The sequence below is a fragment of the Amphibalanus amphitrite genome, unplaced genomic scaffold, assembly GCF_019059575.1.
Source record: "Amphibalanus amphitrite isolate SeventyFive unplaced genomic scaffold, NRLGWU_Aamphi_draft 001257F_arrow, whole genome shotgun sequence".
Lineage (NCBI taxonomy): Eukaryota > Metazoa > Arthropoda > Thecostraca > Balanomorpha > Balanidae > Amphibalanus > Amphibalanus amphitrite.
The window spans coordinates 170533-195837 of record NW_024882750.1 but is presented as its reverse complement, the minus strand read 5'-3'; the positions used below and the strand labels follow the sequence as shown (position 1 = coordinate 195837).

The 25305-nt window shown below is 47.6% G+C and overlaps 1 protein-coding gene across 1 annotated transcript; it reads left to right on the top strand.

Moving 5' to 3' along the window:
• Positions 1-23492, top strand: LOC122371546. The gene is made up of 4 exons (XM_043347938.1): positions 1-161; positions 17232-17355; positions 22160-22319; positions 22765-23492. Exons 1-4 carry the CDS (start codon positions 4-6, stop codon positions 22986-22988), a joined length of 666 nt encoding a protein of 221 aa, XP_043203873.1. The 5' UTR covers positions 1-3; the 3' UTR covers positions 22989-23492.
• Positions 23493-25305: the final 1813 nt, after the last annotated feature.

Genomic DNA, 25305 nt, shown 5'->3' with positions numbered 1-25305 from the left:
GGCATGCTGTTGCTCCGGCCGTACCAGAGCAGTATCGTGGCCTGGTCGATGCTGGTCTCGCCCGAGCTGACGTTCCTGGCGGACGCCTCGATCCAGCTGGACTACTGGCTCTGGTTCAACATCTCGCAGCCTCACACTCCCGTCAGCTTCATGTTGTTCAGGTCAGTTTTGTTTTTGTTTTTGACAAAAAGTTTTTGATTTTTTGACAAAAGCAAATCGATTTTCGTAGCAACAAATTTATTCATTCAAAGTTTTCAAAATTTGTAATCCCGAGAGCTGTGCGGCTGATGGAACACCAAAATTTACCGCTCATGAGCGACTGGTCAGAGGTGGCGGCGGTTGTTTCACATTTTTTATCTTTTGTTCCAGAGTGGTGCTTCGAGTTAACCCGCGCCCCGTAGGGGGGAGCGAAACGCCCCCCCCCTTTCCTTTTCCGTGGATATCTCCTAAACGGCTTCAGATATCGCCACTAAACTTTCATGAACCCTCCGGGGATCAATTTTACACATTGTGACAAAAAATTCCAGAGACTTTGATAGGTCGGCCGTAAATGACGTCAGAATGACGTCATGTTCTGCGATTTCCAACCGAAAAAAACTTCGCGAAAAGAGCTGTCAGGCCTACAGAGTACAGCTTTTAAGATACAGAAACATGACCTTCACATAAAAGGTGTAGAATTGATAGGGCTACAAAACTGCCATCTCGGATTTTTAATTTTTTTGAATTTTGACCCACAAAAATCAAAAAGTAATTTTTTGCATATTTTAGCCAAAAAATCCAAAAAGTTTGTTGATTTTCGAACAAACGGAATATATATGATAGTACCTACAGTCTTCTATCTACATACCAAATTTTAGATCAGTATCTCTTTTTGGCCAAGTTATAGCGAAAAACCTGTTCAACACTGATATGTCAAATTTTCAAACTCATTTCTTGGCAATTCTAGACCACGTAGGGCAATTCTAGACCACGCACCATTAGACTCCCTGTGACGAGCTGCATCGAATCGATACCCATTTTATGCAGAAATATCAACGTCGAAATTTGACCTAATTTGACCTGACCTTGACCTGACCTTCACTAGAACGTAACCTAAGCTGGCCTTAAGAGCTGCCTGACCCACATAATCGAATTCGTCATGTAAAATGGACCATAAAACATGTATCACGCGACACTTTCATATTGTGACCCTCAGCGACTTGACCTCTGTGACCTGACCTGGTAGTAGTGACCTCAGATAGCAAAGTATGTGTTTGACGAACAATGTACCATCGATGGTTTTCAATAAATTACCAATTTACTCGATTTCACAACACATTTCTTGAAATGCCTGTGAACGGTGAAAATCTGACCTTTGACCTGACCTGTGACGTCATCGGTTTGACCTAGGTCAATAAAATCTAGTCACAACTCACAAGGTAGTTACTTGGTAAGGCTATCGAACCCCGTTTGAATTTTCGAAATCGGCCGGTAAATTTCCGAGATCTTAGGGGTGGGGGCGAAACGCCCCTCTCCCCCTACGAGTGGTAGGGTCCGCCGATAGCTCTACGGGGCGCGGGTTAAAGGGACCCTCCCACCTTCAAAAAAGTTAATGAGTTGGCATGAAAGTGATGTCGCTCGGTTCAGAAAGAGCAAAAACGAATATCTACCAAATTTCACCGAAAAATATTCACCGGTTTTCAAGATCTTAGACTCTTACTTTTGTTTACTTTTTTACTTTTTTTTGTTTTCTTTTATTTTTTTACTTTTTCTGTTTATCTCGGAATTTTGATATCGGTGACCTAAGGTCAGGTCAATTTCTCGACCTCCCCATTATAAGTCAATGGGGGAAAATCAACTCCCTGTTTTTACCACTAAAACGGGTCGGAATGGCCCCATATACCATACATGACTTCATATACGATCACCCTTCACTACCTTGAGGTCTGTTTTGCTGTTGGACAGCTGTAAGGCCATGTGACGTCATCAAAGGTCACCAAAGGTTTTTTTGCCAATAACTCCGTACAGGAACAAGATACAGCCGCGCAGATGGTCTCATTGTGTTCAGCTCGTCAAGACGCATCGAATGATATGCATGATGACCTCAAGGTCACGTGACCTGAGGTCAACCTTTGACCTTGACCTTTCGAGGTCAACATATATATCATTCGATGCGGATTGACGAGAGGATCACGATGATTCATTCATTCATTCATTCAGTGTATTTTGGTAACCACGAACAAAAAATATCGGCGAAAATAATCGCGGATCGGCGCAAAAGCAAAATGCTTAAATCAAAGCGCCTCTCCCACAAAACATAAGCACAAAAAACACACAAAAAAGGAAATATTGATGCCCTTAGTGTGTTCCTATCCGGACTAATTCGAAAGTTATTCGAGAAAAACTCTCTCCATATCTAGAGAGTTTTTCTCCGCCATTTTTTTTTTATTCAGTCCTCCCTCCAACGGGCACTTGTGTCCCATTTACAGGAGGGCTCCTCCTCCTCCTGGCCCTTGTTCCCCCACCCCCAGGCTACGGCTGAAGTGGGAGCCTACCCCACACCTGGTGACACAGCCGGGGACGACGCCCACGGAACGGGCGGAACCGGGAATCGAACCTGAACCCGGCACCGCCCGCACCGCGGGTCGACGCCTTAGCCGACTGCGCCACCAGGGCCGCCGACTTTTTGACTTTTTGACCCCTGTGACGTCATCTTTGACCTGACCTGAAAATGACCTGTGTAAAAATTGTAGACCTTGTCCGTGCGTATCCGATGCCGTTTACCGCTTTTCGCTATCTTGCTTCGTTCTCGAGATCTCAGGGGGGGGGGGGCGGTCATCCGCCCCCCCCGTCGGTACTAAGTTGGCGCAGACCCCCGTCGGTGCGCGTGTTAAGGCCCTACATCGTCGGCGGCTCTGAGGACCCCACACTGGCGCCTCTGAAGGTCTTACACAAGCGCATCTGACGGCTACCTACCTGCAACTCTGTGGGCCCCACACTGGTGACTCTGAGGGCTCCCAGCGACGCCTGAGAGTACCACGCCGGTCTCCAGGATCCCACAGGGCTCCTGAAGGCCTCTACTGACCCCTTGCTGGCCTCTCGAAGTCCTTTTGCCCCCATGCCTGTGTCTCTGAGGAGTGAGCACCCCCACAACGGTGCCTTTGAAAAATGAAAGTCCACCGGTGACTGTGAGGGCTCCACACAGACACCTCTGAGGTCTCTACATCGCCATCTCTGAGACACCGGTGTCTATTTAGGCCCCACATCGACGACTGTGAGGGTCCCACACCGGCGTTTCTGGGGCCCCACACCGGTGCCTTTGGCAGACAGCCACCGGTAAGTGTAGGTCCTACACCGGTGACTCTCGAGGGCCCAACCGGCGTCTGAGAGTCCCATGCCGATCTCTAAGGACTCTACAGGGCTCCTGAAGATAGTGCCGGCCCTCACTTGCCGGCCTGTGAAGACTCGTTGTTGGCATCATATGGCCCATTACCAACCTCTGAGGGCCCTTTGCCGGTCTCTGATAGGCCTCTCTGGGTTATCAAGCATTCGCACAAACAACTCCAAGGGCCCCACACACAGTCATCTGTGAGGGGTGTGGGCTCAGCGTCACACCAGTGTCTGAAAGATCACCACAACGGCGTCCATGTGAGGGCCTCACATCAGCACCTCTGAGCGTCCACACCGGCTCCTTTGTGGTTCCTGCACCAGTGCCTCTGAGGGCCACACACCGATACCTTTGAGAGTCCCACGCCAGTACCTCTTAAGGTCCCATACCGGCGGTCCTGGGTCGGCTCTACATATACGAGTACATCAGTGATTCTGAGGGCCCCACCGGCGTATGAGGACCATACACATCAGTAGACGGCCATCCATCGGCGCAACTCCGATTAGGTCCCACACCGTGGACTCTTGAGGGCCCCGTCGGCGTCTGAGAGTATCTTGGGCTGAGTTCTTTCGGTCTACTGAGAACATTTCAGATTCGCCTAAGACGAGGAGGTCAGACATCGAACTTGTAATCGAACACCGACTGACACCCCAAAGGGACAAAGTTCATCCCTTTGAGAAGGAAGCGTTTCGGTGGGTCTTCCCCTCAATCAATCAAACACTCAACACGGAGAGGTATGATTATTCTTTCGGGTAAGCGTGATCATTGTTTTAGAGGAAACTTTGTTTCGGTCAAGTAAGAATATCGCAGAGCTATTGGATGAGAGAAGCTGTTTGTTTCCGGTGTTTGGGAGAGACCCGCGCCGGGCCGGGGGTGTTTGAACACCCACTGCGGTTTTTCGCAGATATCCGAAAAACGGCAGACCCATGTCGCCTTAGGTCAAGTCACCAGGTCACGCCAAGTGACCTCACCTCAGAAAAATAAGAATGCTCGTCATAGCTACACCGACTGAACGATTGCCTTGAAACTCTCAGCGATTAGTAAGAGCAGCATTATCTATAAAATGTACATCTCGGAAATTTGATATCGGTGACCTAAGGTCAGGTCAATTTTGCGGCCTCTCCATTAGGTATATAAGTCAATGGGAGGAAATTAAAAAGCGTCTGTTTTGCACGAACGCTATTCTAGACACTCTCAAGCATCGAGATGTAGGTAAAATTGACACACTGAACCGGAAAATGGCAACTGTGACCCCTTGTTATGGCCCCGAGGTCATCTCAGGTCACGAACAGAATCTAACAGTTTTTCGCTAATAACTCCTGATAGAGGCATGCTAGAGCGCTGAAAACGTCTTAGATGTGTTTGGCTCGACGTTGCGGATCGACTGATATGCAACATGACCTTTTCCGGTCAGGTCATGACATTGACCTTAGGTCAAATTTTCAAGTTGACCTTTCAAGGTTAAATCATAGTTCATTCGACGCGTCTCGACGAGAGGAACACGATGCTGGCAAAAGTAATGGCATGGCTCTTTTAAGTCAAAAGTTATTGCCGAAAAAAACGCTTTTCGTAAAACCGGTCATTTTTGGAGTTTTTGCCCTCTGGAGGCTAAACTGTTGACCTAAGGTCCAATCTGAGAACATTATTCAGAAAGGCCTGTAAAAGGGCTATCGAATGCGTTTTCCCGTGGCGCTGTAGCTCTATCGGTTCCCGAGATAGCCGTCGGCAGTTTCAAAAATGTTGAAATAGTCAACATTTTACCTTTGGTGACCTCTGGTGACCTGACCTTTGACCTGACCCAAAAAATGACGGAGTTTCTTCGTCCTTATTTTGGACGTTCTTTCGATTGCCGCTTACTGAGTGTCGCTACATGGCCCAGGAGCCGAGTTAGAAGGGGGGTGTTCAGACACCCCCCCCCCCCCAGCCCGGCACGGAATCTCGGAGCACCGGCCCGGCGCGGCGCGGGTTAACTCTCGCACTTATTAGGGGGTCGGATAGAACCACCCCAAGTTTTTCGCAAAGAATTCGGGTACAAAGTGGTCCATCTGGGCGAAACTTTAACCCTCGCGGGCCCGGGGGGGGCGTTTTTCGCCCCCCCCCCCTGGCGAATATTTGCGATAGCTCCCGAACGCTTAGGGATAGGAAGGCGAAACGTTCAGTACCTTTTCTCCCATCAATTTGACATCTTCTGAAGTAAAAAATGTGGACCTAGCCCCCTTGAAGACGTCACAAGGTCCATTTTTCTAGACCCCTGCACGGCAAACTTCGGCGTCACAGACGCAAACTTCAAATAGCTGCTAAAAATAGAGTTTTAGAGATAAAGACAAATTACGAGCACGGTTGTGTAGCGTTTGACCTAGAGAAAAATAGAAAAATAGTTTTGGTGACCTGAGGTCAGAGGTCAGGTCAACGACCCCGAAATCTGGTTTTAGTTTTTCGCAAATAACTTCGACAAAAATGGTCCTAGAGCTACGGCAGTGGTACCATCGCATTCGCCTTGTCAAGCCGCGTCGAATGATATATATTTTGTTCGGAAAAGGTCAAATTTTATGTTGACCTCACGTGACCTCGAATGACCTCTGGTTGACCTTGACACATGAAAGGTCGTTTATGATGGATTTGTACCCGCTGATCACGAATCTGGCATCTATTTTCCTCTAAGCCTTCATTTAGAGCTTCCGGATTGCAAAATTGTCTTATTTATTATTACTAACTTGAATCAGTGAACTAGCCTCTAGCAGGGATACTCTTCTGTGACCTTGACCTTTGAGCAGCCTTGTATCGTAAGATGAACCACAAATAGGGAACTGATAAGCCTCAAAACATTTAAAAACATCTTGGAAGTTAGCACGCAAGATATGCGAAAAAGTGCCAAGTTTGAGGTCAATTTTGAGCGTGACCTTGACCTTGACCTTTCACTTTGAGCACATTTTCAGAATCCTCAGATCCTCTTCTTTCGTTTAACAGCCAATTTTGCCGGTTTGATGCAGCCTGCCGTCCTCTAAAAGGCTTACTTTGAGATCACTACACATGTGGCGGTTTTTGCCTTTGACCTTGACCTCTGACCTTGAAAATTGACCTGAGGTCAAAAATTTTAGGTGCATTAGAATCGTCTCGTAAGGACCTTTCGTTTGGTATCACTTTTGTTTCCGTAGCTTCCTTATTTACGGAGTTAGACAGGGGGGGGGGCGAAAAAACGCCCCCCCCGGGCTGCGGTGGTTGGGATTACCCCCCGGGCCCGGCCGGGTTAAGTAATTTCGAGATAATCAATTCTACACATTACCTGAAAGTTTCATGGCCCTGCCACTCATAACCCTTGACCTGTAACCTGTTTGTCGAAACCATGTCAGGCCGGAACCGCCATTCAACGTATGCCACATTATCTATGCGTTTCCAGACTTTGTTGTGTCTTATAAACGAACCAACATGTGAAATGATGGTAGTCCCATGCTTTATAATTGGTGCCTGTGCCAAAGGGCCACTCAATGGTCAGGTCAAGGGCATTAAACAGGTTACTTTTGGTCACTTTTTGGATATGTCAATTTTGTCGAAACTAGAACCCTTTTGAACATTGGAGAAGTAATTTTGAATGCAAAATGTTACGAACTATGCGGCTGTCACTAGTGGTTAACACTACATACTTTGGCTAGCTGGCGTAACACTTACTGGCTGACCTGACCAGACCTGACTCGACCTATACCAAATGCTAAAAATGCTAAAAAAGGACTCAGGTTCAGCGCAAAATTTTGTGCTAGGTAGCACTGAGGTTGGATGTTTGTATTTTAGATTTTTTTATTCTTCTAGTAGGGCAATGTGAGGGGGCAACAAACTAATAAAAAACATGGGTCAGGCACTGCGGATCCAGAAAGGCGACGCTGCGGGAAGTGCATACACTCAAAGAAGTCTCTCCAAACTCCAAAATCTGATCAGATTTGTTTTCCTTACGCGTTGCTGTGCACTTTAAAGCAAACTTTTTGTAATACAAGTTAAGTTTTCCTGAAACAAAAACGTTAATTTCCGCCGATTTCTGGCACTGCCGGGGTATTTGTCCCAAAAGCACCCTCCTGGGCCCAATCTTACCAAATGCCGTGAATGCGCATTCACGGCATTTGGCAGCATTCAGAACTATTCCACATTCACTTATTCATTCGTTCTGGCGACATTCATAATCATTCACGCTATCAAAATCATTGGACAAGATTACCTGGAGGTAAATAAAAAGGACATCTTTGATATCAGTGCCGTAAACTCCGGCCAATGCTGCCAAATCCTATTCACGGCATTGGTAAGATTGGGCCCTGGATCCGCCAATGGGGTCAGGTGGCATGCCATATCTGTTGCTTTTTTTAAGAAAAAAAAACCTATCGTATCAGTGCTATGACGAAAATTAAGTGGCCTAAATCCGATGAGAAAACAGGATTTGGGGGTACCCTAGACTTGGCTCCGTGACCTGGTATGCCCCCCCCCCCCGCGCTGAAACCCTGGATCCGCCAGTGCCTGCCAGTCGCTGCTAGTCCCCATGTCGAAATTTCGGGATTTGAGGGCCTTTATCTCGTCGCAGTGGGCCCATTAACCCGCGCCCCGGGGGGGGGGGGGCGAAACGCCCCCTGTCTTTCTCCGTCGATATCTCCTAAACGGCTGGAGATATCGCCACCAAACTTTCAGGAACCCTCCGAGCACCAATTTTACACATTGTGACCAAAAATTTTCCACAGGCTATGATAGGTTGGCCACAAATGTCATGTTCTATCATTTTCGACCGAAAAAAGGCCTTCGCGAGAAGACCTGTCAGGCCTACAGCTTTGAAGATACAGAAAAATGATCAAGACGTAAAAGGTTCACGATTGACAGGGCTACAAAACTGCTATCTCGAATTTTTGATATTTTTTAGTTTTTACCCCCAATTTTTTTTTTCAAAACGTTTTTTGAGTTTCGATAAAATCGGAATATATGTGATAGCACCTACCGTCGTCTATCTACATACCAAATTTCAGATCAATACCTCGTTTTTTGGCCAAGTTATAGCGAAAAAAAAAAACTGTTGAAAAATGATGACGTCAAATTTTCAAACTAAATCTTGAGCAATTCTAGACCTCGTAGAGCAAAACAAAGACCACCATTAGACTCCCCGTGACGAGCTGCATCGAATCGATAGGGTAGTGTGGGGTAATTTGAACATATTTTTACGTCTTCTCCGTTGTACCAAATTCCAGCTCAACCCTGGATGAAGAAAAACTGTTTCAGTAGCGCATGTGTCACTTGCTTTCACCATGCAAGCCTCATTTTTGGACGAGCCGAGCATACCTTGAATAGCATAGCATCACTTCTCCACCAAGTCACGGTGTGTTCAAATTGCCCCACCGTGGGGTAATTTGAACATACTGTCTTTACCTGCCATAAAAAAAGATAGTCTCGCCAGCACCGATGTTGTTTGACCCATAAACAAATAGGCAGAGCAATTCTAAAGATACCATCATTTGAAACATCAACACAACAACAAAAATAAGAGTTGCAGAGTATCAATATCTGCACGCTGCACACCGGTCAGTTGACAGAATTCGCCTCTCTTCAATAAACAGAACGTCTATCATCTCCGTTCGATAAAAACTCTACCAAACCTTACTTCATCTGTTATAGTGGTGCCAATCGGAACCTGGGCCCAATCTTACCAATGCCGTGAATAGGCGAAATGCCGTGAATGGAGCCCATTCACGGCAACGGCATATTACCAATGCCGTGGATAGCTATTCACGCCATCTCATTCACGGCATGCGGTCGATGTTTATCCACGGCATTTTGGCAGTGCTTTAACATGGGTAGTGGCACAAGCTGCCGCGAGAGCGGCAGAACAAACGCAAATAATCAGCTGATTGCGCTGTCGGTGGCCGTTCCATTCACGCCACCTTTTAGTGCCGTGAATGGCGGGTGTTGTGAAAGGGATAGGTCGTTGGGAAGATGTTACTATGCAATATTTGACACTATTATTTTTTTTTTAAGTAAACAATTCTTCATATAATGCCCTTGACTTCTTAGAGCGACGATTATACGCATAGTGATTATTTCAAAAACATGTATTTTCCAGGGATAAAATCACACTCAAATCCATAAAAATAAACATGTTTATTCATTATATGGTCTTATTTTTCAAATCCATACGAGATCGTGGAGGCGATTTTAGCATCTGGGCCCAATCATACCAATGCCAAACCTATCTATATATGCTATAATATGGATATTTCAGTGTTCACCCCGTCCGGACCTCTCACAAACATCCTTCATAATTTCTAAATAAATATTTAAAACAATTAAAGACCGTTAACTTGTCAAACAATTATCAGCACAGCACTCACAATGCATATTTTACCACTTTCTGTCTGACACATGCAGCTACGGAGCATGCTGCTTCATGCTGATGCGTCTCAAGCTGACTTCTGAACTGAAAGCCTTTTTCTTGATATTTTATGGTTTTGAGATGTAGACGGGTTTCTTCAATATTTTGAGTAATTCCTTTTGTTATCGTGCTCGTAAAAAGCAGCAAATAAGGCTATAGCTTGAGCTGGCCGGGTGCATGTATACCCCAAGTTTGAACTTTACGAGCTGCATTTCAATTGCATTATTCCAATGTCTTAGGAAACAACAGCGGAGCTATCACTAGGTCGTTACTTCAATAATTTTATCTAAAAATTGTTGCAATATCTTAACAGCAAGTAAATAGAAATGATGAGCAGCGAAACGAAGTTGGAAACTAATCCACTCGATTTTTTCAGCGCGAGAATGTCCTCGCGGAAGTTTACTAGGCCAGTAATCCGCTTTTCAGGAGAATTCTTTAGGCAGGCTTTAGTTTTTCATAGTTTGCTATCACGTTTTCCACAAATAACTTATCCTTCACACATATGTATGGCTCTAAAACAAATAAACGCCCGACAAAACTTTAAATAGAGAGCTATACTTGTTCACAAGCAATACGCACAATTTCCGATAGCGAAGGTGACAAGAATTGACCAATCACGTTGCGTGTTTTCTGCTGGCGCTGAATTGTACCGTGGGCAAAATGCGGTGAATAGAAATGCCGTGGCACGGCATTGGTAAGATTGGGTAAATGGAGTGCCGTGGATCAGCCGCCGTGGTTGGCATCCACGGCCTCTGCATCCACGGCATTGGTAAGATTGGGCCCTGGACATTCGGAGCTCCGATTCTTTATAATGTCCAATTCAGAATTGATTGCACAAAGGTATAGAAGTCTGGACAACGTTGGACGATGGCCTGCCACACTTAAGCATTTTCATCAAGTAATCATGCGTAGCATTGATTGGCGAATGGAAAGCTTGTTAAGCTCTCAATATAATGAACACTTTTCGGCTGGTAAAATTACATGATAAGCAATATAAATGACGGTTTTGAGTGTTGATAGCTGCATAATTTTCGGACATATTTGGACAAATAGTTGACTTTAACATTTTTGGACGGAAAATCAACGAAAATGCCAGACATTAGACGGATATTAGACGTAAATTTTCTAAAACTGGCATCACTTATCTGCTACTGCTTTGGGTCAAAAATATTGGCAAAAAAAAACTGGGAGCGTTGTTTTTCGGAGCTATCCCTGTCTTCCTTGAAATTCTCACACTATGTTTAAATTACCCCACGCTAAAAGTTATTTTGCAATTTTTAAAAAACAGGGTTCAAAAGCAAATTTCTTGGATTGAAGGCACTGATTAGGTCATTGTACAACAAAAGCCGTTGCGTATTAGGCGCTAGCAATGCAAGATTTTGCGCTGCAATGAAGTTGCAATGACGTGTTGTTATGCGTTTATCCTTGCGAAATTGATTTTTAACACTGTGCGTCAACATCTTCATTCCCTGAAACTTTAAACCCCGTTCATATGATAGCCCTTTTCGTTACGATAATTTCTCTCATTGGTCTTATTGTCATGCCACTTATGGATTTTCCGTAATTTTGTGTTATTCACACTATGTTCAAATTGCCCCACATGTTCAAATTACCCCACCCTACCCTACCCATTTTATGCAAAAATATCAACTTTGAAATTTGACCTAATTTGACCTGACCTTGACCTGACCTTCACCAAAACGTGACCTAGGCTGGCCCCAAAGGCTGCCTAACCCACATAATCGCATTTGTCATGTAAAATAGACCATAAAACATGTATCACACGACACTTTCATAGTGTGACCCCCGGTGACCTGACCTCGCTGTGACCTGACCTGGTATCAGTGACCTCAGATAGCAAAGTATGTGTTTGACGAACAATGTACCATCGATGGTTCTCAATTGATTACCAATTTACTCGATTTCACAACACATTTCTTGAAATGCCTGTGAACGGTGAAAATCCGACCTTTGACCTGACCTGTGACGTCATTGGTTTGACCTAGGTCAATGAAATTTGGTCACAAGGTAGTTCCCCGGAGGGCTATCGAACGCCGTTTGAATTTGGAAAATCGGCCGGTAAAGTTCCGAGATCTCTACGGGTGGTAGGGTCCGCCGATAGCCCTACGGGGCGCGGGTTAAGGTTTATACCATATCGGGGTCACATCGGTTTCTGAGGGCCCATGTCTGCTGCCAAGGGTCTCACACTGGTCTCTGATAGTTTCATTTAGGCTTTGAGAGCCAGGGCTTGCCTAATGCCCACAGCCCATCGTGGGCGCCTCATGCCATCTTCTTAGTCTCTGCCGGTCTCGGAGGGCCCCTGTCGATATTATTGGCCCTTACAGGTTTTTAACCCTATTCCTGGCGGGGGCCTCAGGAGCCCCCCCTGAGGTTTTTTGGTTATTTCTCCCAAACGCGTTGAGCTAGGAAGCTCAAATTTTCTGACTTTTCCTAAAAGGCTTCTACGCAACATGTCTGAAAATTTTGAGTTGATCTGACCTCAGGTCAGGTCACCAGAGGCGGTTTGGTGACCCTACCTCAGAAAAGTTTGCAATCACGCCAGAGCTAGAGTTTTTGACCGATCAATTTCTTCTCTTCAGGCTTTAGTTAGGGTACCAGTATGTGCAATTTGTATATCTCGGAATTTTGATATCGGTGACCTAAGGTTAGGTCAGTTTCGCGACCTCCCCATTATAAGTCAATGGGGGAAAAATCAACTCCCTTTTTTACCACTAAAACGGGTCGGAATGGCCCCATATACCATACATGACTTCATATACGATCAACCTTCACTACCTTGAGGTCTGTTTTGCTGTTGGGCAGCTGTGAGGTCATGTGACGTCATCAAAGGTCACCAAAGGTTTTTGGCCAATAACTCCGTACAGGAACAAGATACAGACGCGTGGATGGTCTCATTGTGTTCAGCTCGTCAAGACGCATCGAATGATATACATGATGACCTCGAGGTCACGTGACCTGAGGTCAACCTTTGACCTTGACCTTTCGAGGTCAACATTTATATCATTCGATTCGGATTGACAAGAGGATCACGATGATGCCCTTAGTTTGTTCCTATCTTGACTAATTCGAAAGTTATTCGAGAAAAACTCTCTCCATATCTAGCGCCGCCATTTTGACTTTTTCGACCCCTGTGACGTCATCTTTGACCTGACCTGAAAATGACCTTTGTAAAAATTGTAGATCTTGACCGTGCGTATCCGATGCCGTTTACCGTTTGTCGCTGCGATGTGTAGTTTTTGAGATCTGAAGGGGGGGCCGAATCGGCCCCCCGCCAGTTTCTTGTCCCGGCGGAGCCCGCCAGGAATAGGGTTAAGGGCCGCTGGTAGTCTCTGCAAGCACCATGTCGTCAGTTTTGTCTATTTTTGGTCGCTTTGGGACCCAACATGTCTCTTAGCCCGCGCCCTGGTGGTGGGGGGCTATTTTGCCCCCCCCCCCCTCCAGACTTCTCGATATATCTCCAGAACCGCTGCGCCGATCGTCACTAAACTTTCAATACCCTCCCGGCCATCAATTTTACACATTGTGTAAAATTTCTTCAAAAATACTTATTGTTGGTGCTCGGGAGACTTTATGGGTGCTCAGACTCACTTTGTGAGCGCTTGGGCACAGGGGCGGTCGCAGACTTGGCGTTTGGGGGGGGGGGGGGCAACTTGGCAAAGGGGCCCCTGCACTGACCCGGAGGCCCCCGGTGCTAGCTAAAAGGGGCCCACGGGCGTAGTGCATGTGTGCAGAAATCCAGCCATGGCCGGTGAAGCAGGGGGGGGGGGGTAGGGAGCGGCACCCGAGCGGAGGCTGTACCATGTCGAAAAGGTAAGTTCATTTTGAAGCATTGGTAATGTCAATTGTCAATAATTCACGCAACTGTGAATTGACTACCGCAAAAAGTAAAACCGGCTAACTTAGCCATTTTCGAAGATATCGTGCTAAAACTTTTGACAGTGGGTCATCGGTTTGTGTTCAATCACATGTGTTCCGTTTCTTATTTTTTACTTGAGCACAAATGTAAGTTTTGAACACCATCACAGTAGCAAATGCATCGAAACATGGATAGTAGTGGGCAAAATATCCTGAATTTGTCGTGCTGCATCGAAAGTAGTGTTGATGAGAAACGGGGCTTTTATTCCAGATTATTGTGGGTGCATAATATATTGTCTGCACCCACTGGAGAATTATTGTTGGTGCAACTGCACCCACTGCACCCATGGTTCCTACACTTATAGGCCCATGGATAACGCTTCGGCGATACCTATCGCATAGAGGCTACAATGTGGCCCTTAGAGTACAGTGTCAGTTTCCTAGAGGCCGGCGTTGGACCCAAGGGTCAGCGAAGGGCCTCAAAGGTCCCAGATGGGGCCCCAGAGGCTGATTTGGGCCCTGAGAGGCAAGTGCGTGACGCCCAAAGATAAGTCTTGGGCTCCCATAGAACATAATAGGGCCATCAGTGGCCGGTGTAGAGACCTCATAGGCCAGTTCGGGGCATATAGAGGCTAGTTCGGGGCACCTCAGAGGCTAGTGTGGGGCCTCAGATGTCGGTGTGAGGCCCTTAAAGACCGGTATGGATCCTCAGAAGCCGGCATCGATCCTTCAGAAGCCAGTACGGGGCCGTCAGAGGCACATAAGGCCAGGGGTCAGTTTGGGTCCCAGAGACAGAAATGGGACCATCAGAGGCCGGTGTGGAACCTTTAGAGGCCAGTTTGGGCCCTTAGAGGCCAGTTTAGGGCCCTCAGAGACCAGTACAGGGCCTGCAAAGGGCAGTTTGAGACCATCAGAGACCGACTTAGGCACACGGATGCTAACGTGGGTCCTTACAGGCCAGCATGGAGCTCAGAGGTTAGCGTGGGGCCCTAAAAGACCGACATGGGTCGGCGTTGGACCCCAGAGGCCAGCCTCAAAGGCCAAAGATGGGCCCTCAAAGGTGATGCGGGCCCTAAGAGGCCGGCATCGGGTGTCCAGAATCCAGTGCGGGGCTCTCAGAGGCTAATGTGCGCCCTTCAACCCAGCATGGGGCCCTCAGAGGTCAGAATGGGGCCCTAAAAGACTGGCATGGGCCGACGTTGGACCCCAGAGGCCAGCAGAGGGCCCTCAAAGGCCAAGATGGACCCTCAGAGGCCAATGAGGGCCCTTAAAGGCCGGCATCGGGTCTTCAAAATCCAGTGCGGAGCCAATAGTTTAATTTTGTTTATTACGCACGAAACAACCACAGGCTCCAGGCCCACTTACGGCTGCAGTCACATAGCATACATGGGGCACCTAAAAGATGCACGAACGTAAAAGACGAATGACTAGACAGCGTAGTTTAAGCATATGTAGATAGCACCGCTGCCCCAACCATGGACATCAGTAGGAACTAGGAACCCTCACTGTTTGCGAACTTAAAAACCTGAGATCTAAAAGAAGATGATGAGTAAAAGAAATCAGTCCCTGGCGCTTTTTTCAAAAGCGCGTTGCATGTTTCCGGTAACCGCGACAGGAAGCCGTTACGCATAGATTTCACTCGCCCGCCCGGCACATGGAACATGCCAGTGTGACGGGTACGTCGTAAGGGAACAGCCAGCGAGAACACGGAGACAAGATACTGGCAGTCCAGGCGGTCATGCATGACAGACTGCAATAACCTCATATCGGTTTGAATCAGGCGAGCTTTGATAGACTGGATTTTAAAATGGTTCAGGAGTGTGATGTAGTCCATGGAAGGGCAGCGGGGCTGGGTTTTACGCCCTAACCACATCAGAAACCTATGCTGAACACGTTCCAAGCGTTTGAGATGAGTTGCGGCGGCCCCGGACCAGGTGACACTAGCGTACTCCATCACGGACAGCACGTGGGCTCTGTACGCTGACAAGATTGCGTGATGATTGAAGTCTGGGCGGCGGGCACATGGGGACATCTGGACACTGCGCATAAGCAGACCGAGCATACGGTTCGCCTTGCCAACCACTACATCAACATGATCGGCAAAAGTCAGTTTTGCATCCAGGACGACACCAAGATCGCGCATCTGCTCGCATCGCTCCAGTTGATGTCCGTCAAGGTAATAAGTACCCTGTACCGGGGCTAATATGGCTAACATGTGTCCTTACAAGTCAGCATAAGGCCCTCAGAGGTCAGTGTGGGGCCCTAAAAGACCGGCATGGGCTGGCGTTGGACCCCAGAGGCCAGCGGAGGGCCCTTAAAGGCCAATATGGGCTCTCAGAGGCCGATTCGGGCCCTTGGAGGCTGGCATTGGGTCTTCAGAATCCAGTGCGGGGGGCCTCAGAGGCTAATGTGGGTCCTTACAGGCTAGCATGGGTCCCTTAGAGGTCAGTGTGGGGCCCTAAAAGACCGGCATAGGCCGGCGTTGGACCCCAGAGACCAGCGGAGGGCCCTCAAAGACCAAGAGGGACCCTCAGAGGTCAATCCGGGCTCTTAGTGGCCGACATCGGGTCTTCAGAATCCAGTGCGGGCCCTCAGAGGCAATTAAAAGCTAGTCTTGAGACAAATGAGGCCACCAGAGCCTGTGTGAGGCCCTCAGCCGCCGGTTGGGCCCCTGAGACCGGTTTAGGGGCCCTCAAAGGCCAGTGGAGGGCCCTCAGAGGTCAACGTGGGTCATCAGCGGTCAATGTGGGCGCTTGACCGCTACTGAAGGGCCCTCAGAGGTCAGTGCAGGACCCTCAAAGACCGGTATGGGAGCTATTAATAGCTGGCGTGGGCTTCTCGAGTCTCGTGACAATCGAATACGGGTCAGGGCCCCATACGCCCATGGGGGCCCATCGGTTGTTTGGGGGGGCCAAATGATATGATGGCTTCCCTGATTTGCCTTTGGGGGGGGGGGCATGGCCCTGATGGCCCCCCTGCAACCGCCACTGCTTGGGCACACATAAAGAGATATACAACCCCACCCCTGAGGGGGCATGTAACACCATTTGCCGACCTCTACTGTCTAAGTGTGACTGTCTAATACTTAGTCACTAGTCTATGAATGTTTTTCAATAGCATGCCGTTTACTTGATGTTATGACACATTCCGAACTCCGAAGGCCTATAAGCGGTCCAAAATGCGACCTTTGACCTGATCTGTGGCGTCATCGGTTGCATCTACGTCAGCTAAAATATTTGGGTCACGTGGTAGTTTCTTCGTGGGACTATGGAACGCCGTTTGAGTTTTGATAATCGGTCGGTAATTTTTCGCAACGTAACGCTGTTTCAGGAATAGGCTCTTTAAAATTATCACTGAAGAAATTCTAAGGTTTGATGCCTAAAGGTAGAGAGAAAAGCGCTATCTATTTTTAAAGCTGCCTAGTCTTCCAGGAGGAAACCTTATTGCTGTCATTTTTTGTGGCATGTGGCTCAGTCTTGCTGTGCTGGAATAATGCTCGCCATTTGTTTTTAGTGTAGTACTCGTGATGTTTGGTGTGTAGCTCAACCACGGCTCTGGTTCCGTGTTCTTTATTGCGTGCACCCTTTTGCTTTGTAGGCGTGTTGACGGCATTGAGGAGGACGAAGCGTTCCTCAACATCTCAGCATTCGCCAGCGTCCACCAGAGCCACTGGTCTTCCATCGACGTCGGCCTGGAGACGGACGACACGGATCGCTTCCAGGTCAGCGCCGCCGGACCACCACAAACACAGAGACAGAGACAGAGCCAGAGCCAGAGAGAGAGAGAGAGAGAGAGAGAGAGAGAGAGAGAGAGAGAGAGAGAGAGAGAGAGAGAGAGAGAGAGAGAGAGAGAGAGAGAGAGATAGAGAGAGAGAGAGAGAGAGAGAGAGAGAGAGAGGGAGAGAGAGAGAGAGAGAGGGAGAGAGAGAAAAAGACATACAGAGAGAGAGTGAGTGAGAGAGAGAGAGAGACGGAGCCAGAGAGAGAAGGACAAAGATACAGAGTGAGTAAGTGAGTGAGTGAGAGAGAGAGAGAGAGAGAGAGAGAGAGAGAGAGAGAGAGAGAGAGAGAGAGAGAGAGAGAGAGAGAGAGAGAGAGAGAGAGACAGACAGACAGACAGAGAGACAGAGAGACAGACAGAGAGAGACAGAGAGTGAGTGAGTGAGTGAGTGAGTGAGTGAGTGAGTGAGTGAGTGAGTGAGTGAGTGAGTGAGTGAGTGAGTGAGAGAGGGTGGGTGCGTGCGGGCGGGCGTGTGCAGGTGTCAAAATCGCTGGCATCAAAATAACTGGTGCCCCAAAATAGCTATTATAGTACCTACATGTCCGCCACAATGTTCCTAACTATCTGTGAAAAAAAAATGGAGTGGGCTGATGAGCTACGAACGTGAACCTTGGCATAGCTTCAAATGAATACCTAGGCAATGTTTGAGGAAAGTTTGGTGGTTGTAGTACCTAAGATGACGTCACAGTGACGTCATAAAGTTTTGTCGTTTTCCGATATGGACCGTTTCTGATGACGCTGAGCATGAAACTCAGCTTTAAATGAACTAGACAGCACCTGCTGTCATCCTAAAACATCTAACTACACTTCCATCTAGTTTCTGACCAATAATCGACCCTTTATATTCGGTCCCATATATCTGATGTATCGTGAGGAATATGAGAGTCGCAAATCTATAATTTCACTTATGACGTCACTGTGACGTCATTTTAAATGGGATCGACACCAAATTTGGACACAACCTCGGCTAGGTATTCAGAAAGATGTGTGCAAAGTTTCGCTTCTCTATCTCTTCGCGTTGCGACGATATCGTCGCAGAAGTAAAGGGGGGCAACTATATGCCCCCCCCCCCAGCGGCCGGCGGGTGGCGCGGAGGCCCAGCGGCCGCCGGGATAACTTAAGCAGCTAACGCCGTTTTCATGCATCAACATCACGCAACGGCGTGTGACCTTGAAAGACAGTCAGTGTTGGTGTGGAAAGTCAATGTCGCATGGTGTGTCAGAAGTGGAAATAGCCGCATGGCTTTAGTTCTCCAGCCTTGTCAATAGATGGCAGTACCACAATATGGGCAGCGGATCGTGCAATTGACGTCAAATTTTCGTTACCTGCTAAGAATTGAATGGCGGATCTTGTCATGCAAGAATCAAGTAAATCGGTCCACAACTTTTCTAGCAACAGGGGTATGAAGTCAAACACCCTGCCAGAGCGGCGGCGCGGCGGCCGGCGGCGGCCGTTACGTGCCGCCCCCCAGGCGCGCCTGGGAGCCTGGCGGCGCTGAACGGTTCCGACTTGGCACTGCACTCAAACCTGTTAACTGCTTGGAAAGTAGTTATTATAGCAAAATTTCCGTTCAAGTGAGGAATAATCCAAGGGCAGGAAGCATGTACACTGTACAGGGTGTCCCAAAAATAATGTCACACCTTTCCAGCGTCAATTTCATGAAAATAACAAACATGAGAGGCGCGCTTTTCTTACATATGCATCCCACCTTCTCCCTGATGCAGGTAAGCATACGGTCCGAGACATCTGACATCAACATGTCTAGCTTCTGTGGACTGATCTTGGACCAGACAGATCGAACGTTCCTGGTCAGCGTGCGTTCAGGTTATACTGGCGCCGTTTTGCTCATGTCTTACAGGACGATCGCCCAAAGATTTTCTATCGGCGACAGGTCGGGGCTATTCACCGGCCATTTGCCCTTCTTCCAGAATGCTAGGAAGTTCGATCTGTACCAGTCCTTCGTCGTTCTAGCTCGATGAGCCGGGGCGCCGACTTGTTGAAAGATGGCCCTGGACATGTTCAGCAGAAGTTTTCGGCTGGAAACGTGGCTTGTTGGGCTTCAGCTTTAGAGACATCCGACCGGTACCGATGGATTATCAATTTACTGAGACTGGATGACTGTTGGCAATCAGCCTCCTTGCCAGTTTCCTTGTGGATAAGCCCGTCTTTAGCTCTGCACTTCGCGATGACGATCTGCGCTATACCCGGCTGGCGAAAGTCTTCCTGCCGCGACCTAGCTTGTTCCCAGGTATCTATCCGCTTCTGTCGCGTGAAAACCAGCGCCAAATCGTGCGACAACTCATGTACAGTACCTCGGCGACCTGGCCGTGGGTCATGCAACCGGCAACCATGCCGACTGCCCCGCTGCGGGACGATTTGCTCTGCAGTTTCGCCATCCTGGACACCTGGTCCGCGCGCGCTGGGTACTGCCCCGGAAATGACCTCCGTACACCCTTTGACCGGTCAAGGTCACAAAAATTCGAAGGTCACGTGACTAGAATGTAGCCAATATGGTCTGGGAGCCAGTACCGGTGAAATTATATTGATATTGCACAGTAGAAGGCAAAACAAAGGTGGGAGGGTGTGACATTAATTTTGGGATACCCTGTATGCTTGTGTGCATACTGTGTAAGCCAAGAAACTGCATTAGTAGATACTCGCTAATATTAGATCCAGCCAAGTCCGAACGCATTCCAGGGATGTGTTTCTGATGGGTCAACAATATTTATCGTTCGATGGCGGATACAGTTTTAACAATGCAATTTTTTTTTTTGCACAGCTTGAGCTCTATTCCTTGAATAATTCTCTTCAACGCCTCATTCCTAGTTAAGCGAATTAGTCCACCCTGGTTCAATAAATGAGGCGATTTCGCCACAAGGTCGCGGAAAACCGACCGAAAACGGCCGCGCTCAACGTTAACCCGCGCCGGGCCGGGGGGGGGGGGTGTTTGAACACCCCCCCTGCGGTTTTTCGCAGATATCTGAAAAACGGCGGCGCGGAGCGCCGCTATTTTTGGCACACCTGTTTGCATCTTTTCCGCACATGTTGTTAAAATTTCAGACTCAGGTCGCCTTAGGTCAGGTCACCAGGTCACGCCAAGTGACCTCACCTCAGGAAAAATAAGAATGCTCGTCATAGCTACACCGATTGATCGATTACCTTGAAACTATCAGCGATTGATTAGAGTAACATTATCTATAAAATGTATATATCTCGGAATTTTGATATCGGTGACCTAAGGTCAGGTAAATTTTGCGGCCTCTCCATTATAAGTCAACGGGAGAAAATTGAAAAGCGTCTCTTTTGCACGAACGCTATTCTAGACACTCAAACATCGAACTGTCGGTACGATTGACACATTTAACCGGAAAATGGCAACTGTGATCCCTCGTTATGTCCCTGAGGTCATTTCAGGTCACGAACAGAATCTAACAGTTTTTTTGCTAATAACTTCTGATAAAGGCGTGCCAGAGCGCTGAAAACGCCTTAGATGTGTTCGGCTCGACGTTGCGGATCGACTGATATGCAACATGACCTTTTCCGGTCAAGTCATGATCTTGACCTGAGGTCAAATTTTCAAGTTGACCTTTCAAGGTCAAATTATAGTTCATTCGACGCGTCTCGACGAGAGGAACACGATGCTGGCAAAAGTAATGTCATGGCTCTTTTGAGTCAAAAGTTATTGCGAAAAAAAAACGTTTTTCGTAATAACGTTTTTTTTTTTTTAGTTTTTGCCCTCTGGAGGCTAAACCGTTGACATAAGGTCAAATCTGAGGACATTGCTCAGAAAGGTCTGTAAAAGGGCTATCGAATGCGCTTTTCCGCGGCGCTGTAGCTCTATCGGTTCCCGAGATAGCCGTCGGCAGTTTCCAAAATGTTGAAATAGTCAACATTTTACCTCTGGTGACCTCTGGTGACCTGACCTTTGACCTGACCCAAAAAATGACCTTAGTGTTTTCGTCCTTATTTTAAACGTTCTTTCGATTGCCGCTTACTGCGTGTCGCTACGTGGCCCAGGAGCCGAGTTAGAAGGGGGGTGTTCAGACACCCCCGGCCCGGCGCGGAATCTCAGAGCACCGGCCCGGCGCGGGTTAATTTGGGCATGCAGACTCTTTAAAACTCGCATTGGGCGGGTAGGGTTTCCCAGGTATTGGCTCCAAAACACCGTATTCGGCTCCCGAATACGTCCAAGTGATCCGCCTCGTTCCTAGTTACGCTCTAATTAGATCAAGTGACTCATAAGGAGCGAAAAAGCGACAAAAAGCATGACTTTTCCTATGGCGGCGGGCTGCCGGGTTGCCAGACGGCGCACCGGCTATTTCCACTTTTGACACACCATGTAATTTTCAGATTTCAAGGTCGTAATGTGAAATTCAAACCTCCGTTCTTTGTTTGAAATCGTTAGGGCTCCTCCTGGATGACCTTGAAATTCAAATTTACTCCTAAATTTTTGTTCTTTTGGTGTTCATCTTTCACTGGAATTGGAAAAAATATACTCATGATTTCAAGATTGTCCGACAGCCCGTTGACTGAAAAATTATTGCATTTTTACAAAGACGCAATTTTCGGAAAAACCCATCCAACGATTTTAATAGAAAGTAAATTTTTGAAATCAGCCTACCGTCAGTTCTCGAATAACAGTTATAGTAGTACATAGCAGTCAGTTAGTATATTTCGTTTCCTTTGTAAATCACATGACCTTCCGACGAACGGCGTGTGGTGACGGCCGATGCCCACCGTCCCAGGTAGCAATTTACGGATTCATGGCCGGCGACGGCCCGGTGCTGACCAGCAACCTGGGACTGGACCGGGTCATTCTGCGCGGCGTCGCCGGCGACAACCCGTGCGGGGGCAACTCGACGCTGCCGCCGACGCCGACACCGGCGCCCACCTCTCCGATGACAGGTCAGTCGACGGCAGACGACGGATGACGGGGAGGACGGATAGGGCTGACCGGGCTGCCATTTGAAAGGTGAAGCCAATAGCTCGTTTCGCTAGCTCAATGCTCTTCTGCGTTGTCCATTGCATTATCCAGGACTTTGGCTACAGTTTACCCCCGGACCCAAAATCGAGAAAACATGGCCTGTCTGCGTCTAGTTTCAATCTCTCTCTCTCTCTCTCTCTCTCTCTCTCTCTCTCTCTCTCTCTCTCTCTCTCTCTCTCTCTCTCTCTCTCTCTCTCTCTCTCTCTCTCTCTCGCTCTCTCTCTCTCTCTCTCTCTCTCTCTCTCTCTCTCTCTCTCTCCTCTCTCTCTCTCTCTCTCTCTCTCTCTCTCTCTCTCCTCTCTCTCTCTCTCTCTCTCTCTCTCTCTCTCTCTCTCTCTCTCTCTCTCTCTCTCTCTCTCTCTCCAGAGCCGTCGCCGGGGCCGACGGAGCCACCGACGAGATCTCCCACCACACCTCCGTACGACTTTGTCTGTCCGACCCAGTACGGCCTGTACGAGGACGCCGCCGACTGCCACTACTTCTACCAGTGCAGCAACTGGACGCCCTACCGCATGGTCTGCCCGTCGAGCCTGGTCTACAACCCGAACACAGAGCGGTGCGACTATTCAACGAACGTGCCCGGATGCTGAGCGGCGCGCCGGTCCGGCGCCGGCGGCACCGCCCGGCACAATGTGCCACCTCTCCGACACTCCGAGCACAGTTTTACCAGCAGAAAACCCGTCGGCCGCCAACACTCTTTTTCTCATGTGCCCCAATTTCGTAGGCTACGCGACAAAAATGTTAAGGTAGAAATATATCCGTCAGAATAGTGTTTTTTTAACAACGGAATGATATACATAATCACTTTTTGCGTGGTTGATTAAACTTGTGTGTGAGACTTAAACACGCTAGAAGTAAAAAGACTGGCAGCCCGGCGATTTTTCTCTTTGTAAAACTGGCCTTTGGCCTGTAGTATGCAGTCGCCGCTGCAAATGGTGGGGATGACCCATCGCTGCACATACTGATAGGGATTTGACTACGTATTGATTACAAATGATCAGTGATCACGCATTGATTACGTGTTGATTACGCTTTGAATGCGTCGCTACCAGCCTCTTGATCGAAATTTGACGCCTAATAAAATATTATTCGCATTCCAAAAGTAATATACGAGAGCGTATGATAGGTATGATACTGAGCGAGGCCGGTGTAAACTAATTTTCAAGACTGACGTTGTTACTGGATTTTTGAACGAGGCCGAAGGTCGAGTTCAAAAATTGTAAGGACTGAGGTCGATGAGGTCTTTAAATTTTATCACCGGCCGAGCTTGGTATGTGTCTTAACTAGAGATGTCAATCGGATACCAACTTTTTGGTATACCGATACCAAACCGATACCAACTTGGTATTTGGTATTTCAATCGTAATGTGTTTGGTATTTTGTTGGTATCATAAACCCTCACTAATGTATAAGAGACTAAGAAATCGGTAAAAAGTTGGTATTTCCCTCATTTTCCCAAGTTGGTTTGGTTTCGGTATTTTCCCGTGGTGTTGGTTGGTATTTGGTTTGGTATCGGTATTCCGATTTTCCGTAATTGACATCACTAGTCTTAACCCGCGCGGGGCTGGGGTCTCCAGCCGAACGCGCGGGGCTGGGGGGGGGTAAATTTTACCCCCCCTGTTATCTCCCGAACTAACGGTCCGATTTGGAAAATTCAAACGCCAATCGAAAGCTCTCATCACGAACTACTAAAAACATGTACTTAATTTAAAGTTTGAGGTCAAGGTCAAGGTCAGGTCAAGGGTACAAATTGCAAGTTTCTACAGTATCGGCCTTGCACCGTAGTTGCCGAAGAATGGAGTCATGGACTGAGACTGATCGCCCAAAACGTGTTCTTAGGCTACCAAGACAATATTCGTTGCATACAATATCATTCAGAGGTCAAAGTCAAGGTCAGGTCAGGTCAGGTCAGGTCACCAAAAAACAAAATATAGAAAAGGGCATGTGCGACACATGTTTTATGGGTCATTTTACTCATAGAATTCAATAGGCACACTCAATAAGTGATATGGACCACCTCTGGATGAATTTCAGGTCGAGGTCAGGTCAAGGTCAGGTCAAGTGAGGTCAAATTTTGAAGTTGGTTGTTAAGGCCTAAAAAGGTGTCTATCTGATGCAGTTTTTCACGGCGAATCGAATGGTGCTATTTTTGTTTCCGTACGAGGTCTAGAACTTCCAAAAAAGTCATTTTTCAAAAATTTTGTGTGTCGTGACGTCATAAAATTTTGAATAACTCCCACATTTTTGAACCGATTCTTCTAAAATTTGGTATGTAGGTGCACATAGACCACTTCTCTGACATATATTCCGGTTTTTTCGATAGACTCAAAATTTTGGATTTTATAATGATTTTCCCAAAAAAGTCAGTTTTTTGAAAAAAATTAGGCCAAAATCCAAAATTTTCAAACAACCGAGATAGCCATTTGATAGACAAAGTAAAATTACGTATAACCTTTTTCGTTACGTCTTGATTCCTTTAAAAATGAAGATGTTAGCGGCGTTTGAACTTTTGCCGTTTTTGAGGCGAAAATGACGAACATGACGTCACTAAAACGTCAATTTCTCAAAAATTTTCCGACGGATTTCGCTCAAATTTTCAGGGAACGTGTCAAATTGATGTAAGAAAAGGTACTGAAAGTTTGGCGGCGCTGCGCGTCGCCGTTTTTGAGATATCGCAAAAATTCGCGAGGGGGGGTAAAATTTACCCCCCCCCCAGCCCCGCGCGGGTTAACCCTCGCCCATGTAGGGGGGGGGGGGGTTGGTGCAACCCCCCCTGAGGTTTTTCGGAAATAGTGCAAAAACGGCGGCGCGCAGCGCCGCCAAATTTTGGGTACCTTATGGGGCAAACCTTGCGCATCTTTTGATAAAAAAATTTGACCGGGTCATGTCAGGTCACGGAGTTATGAC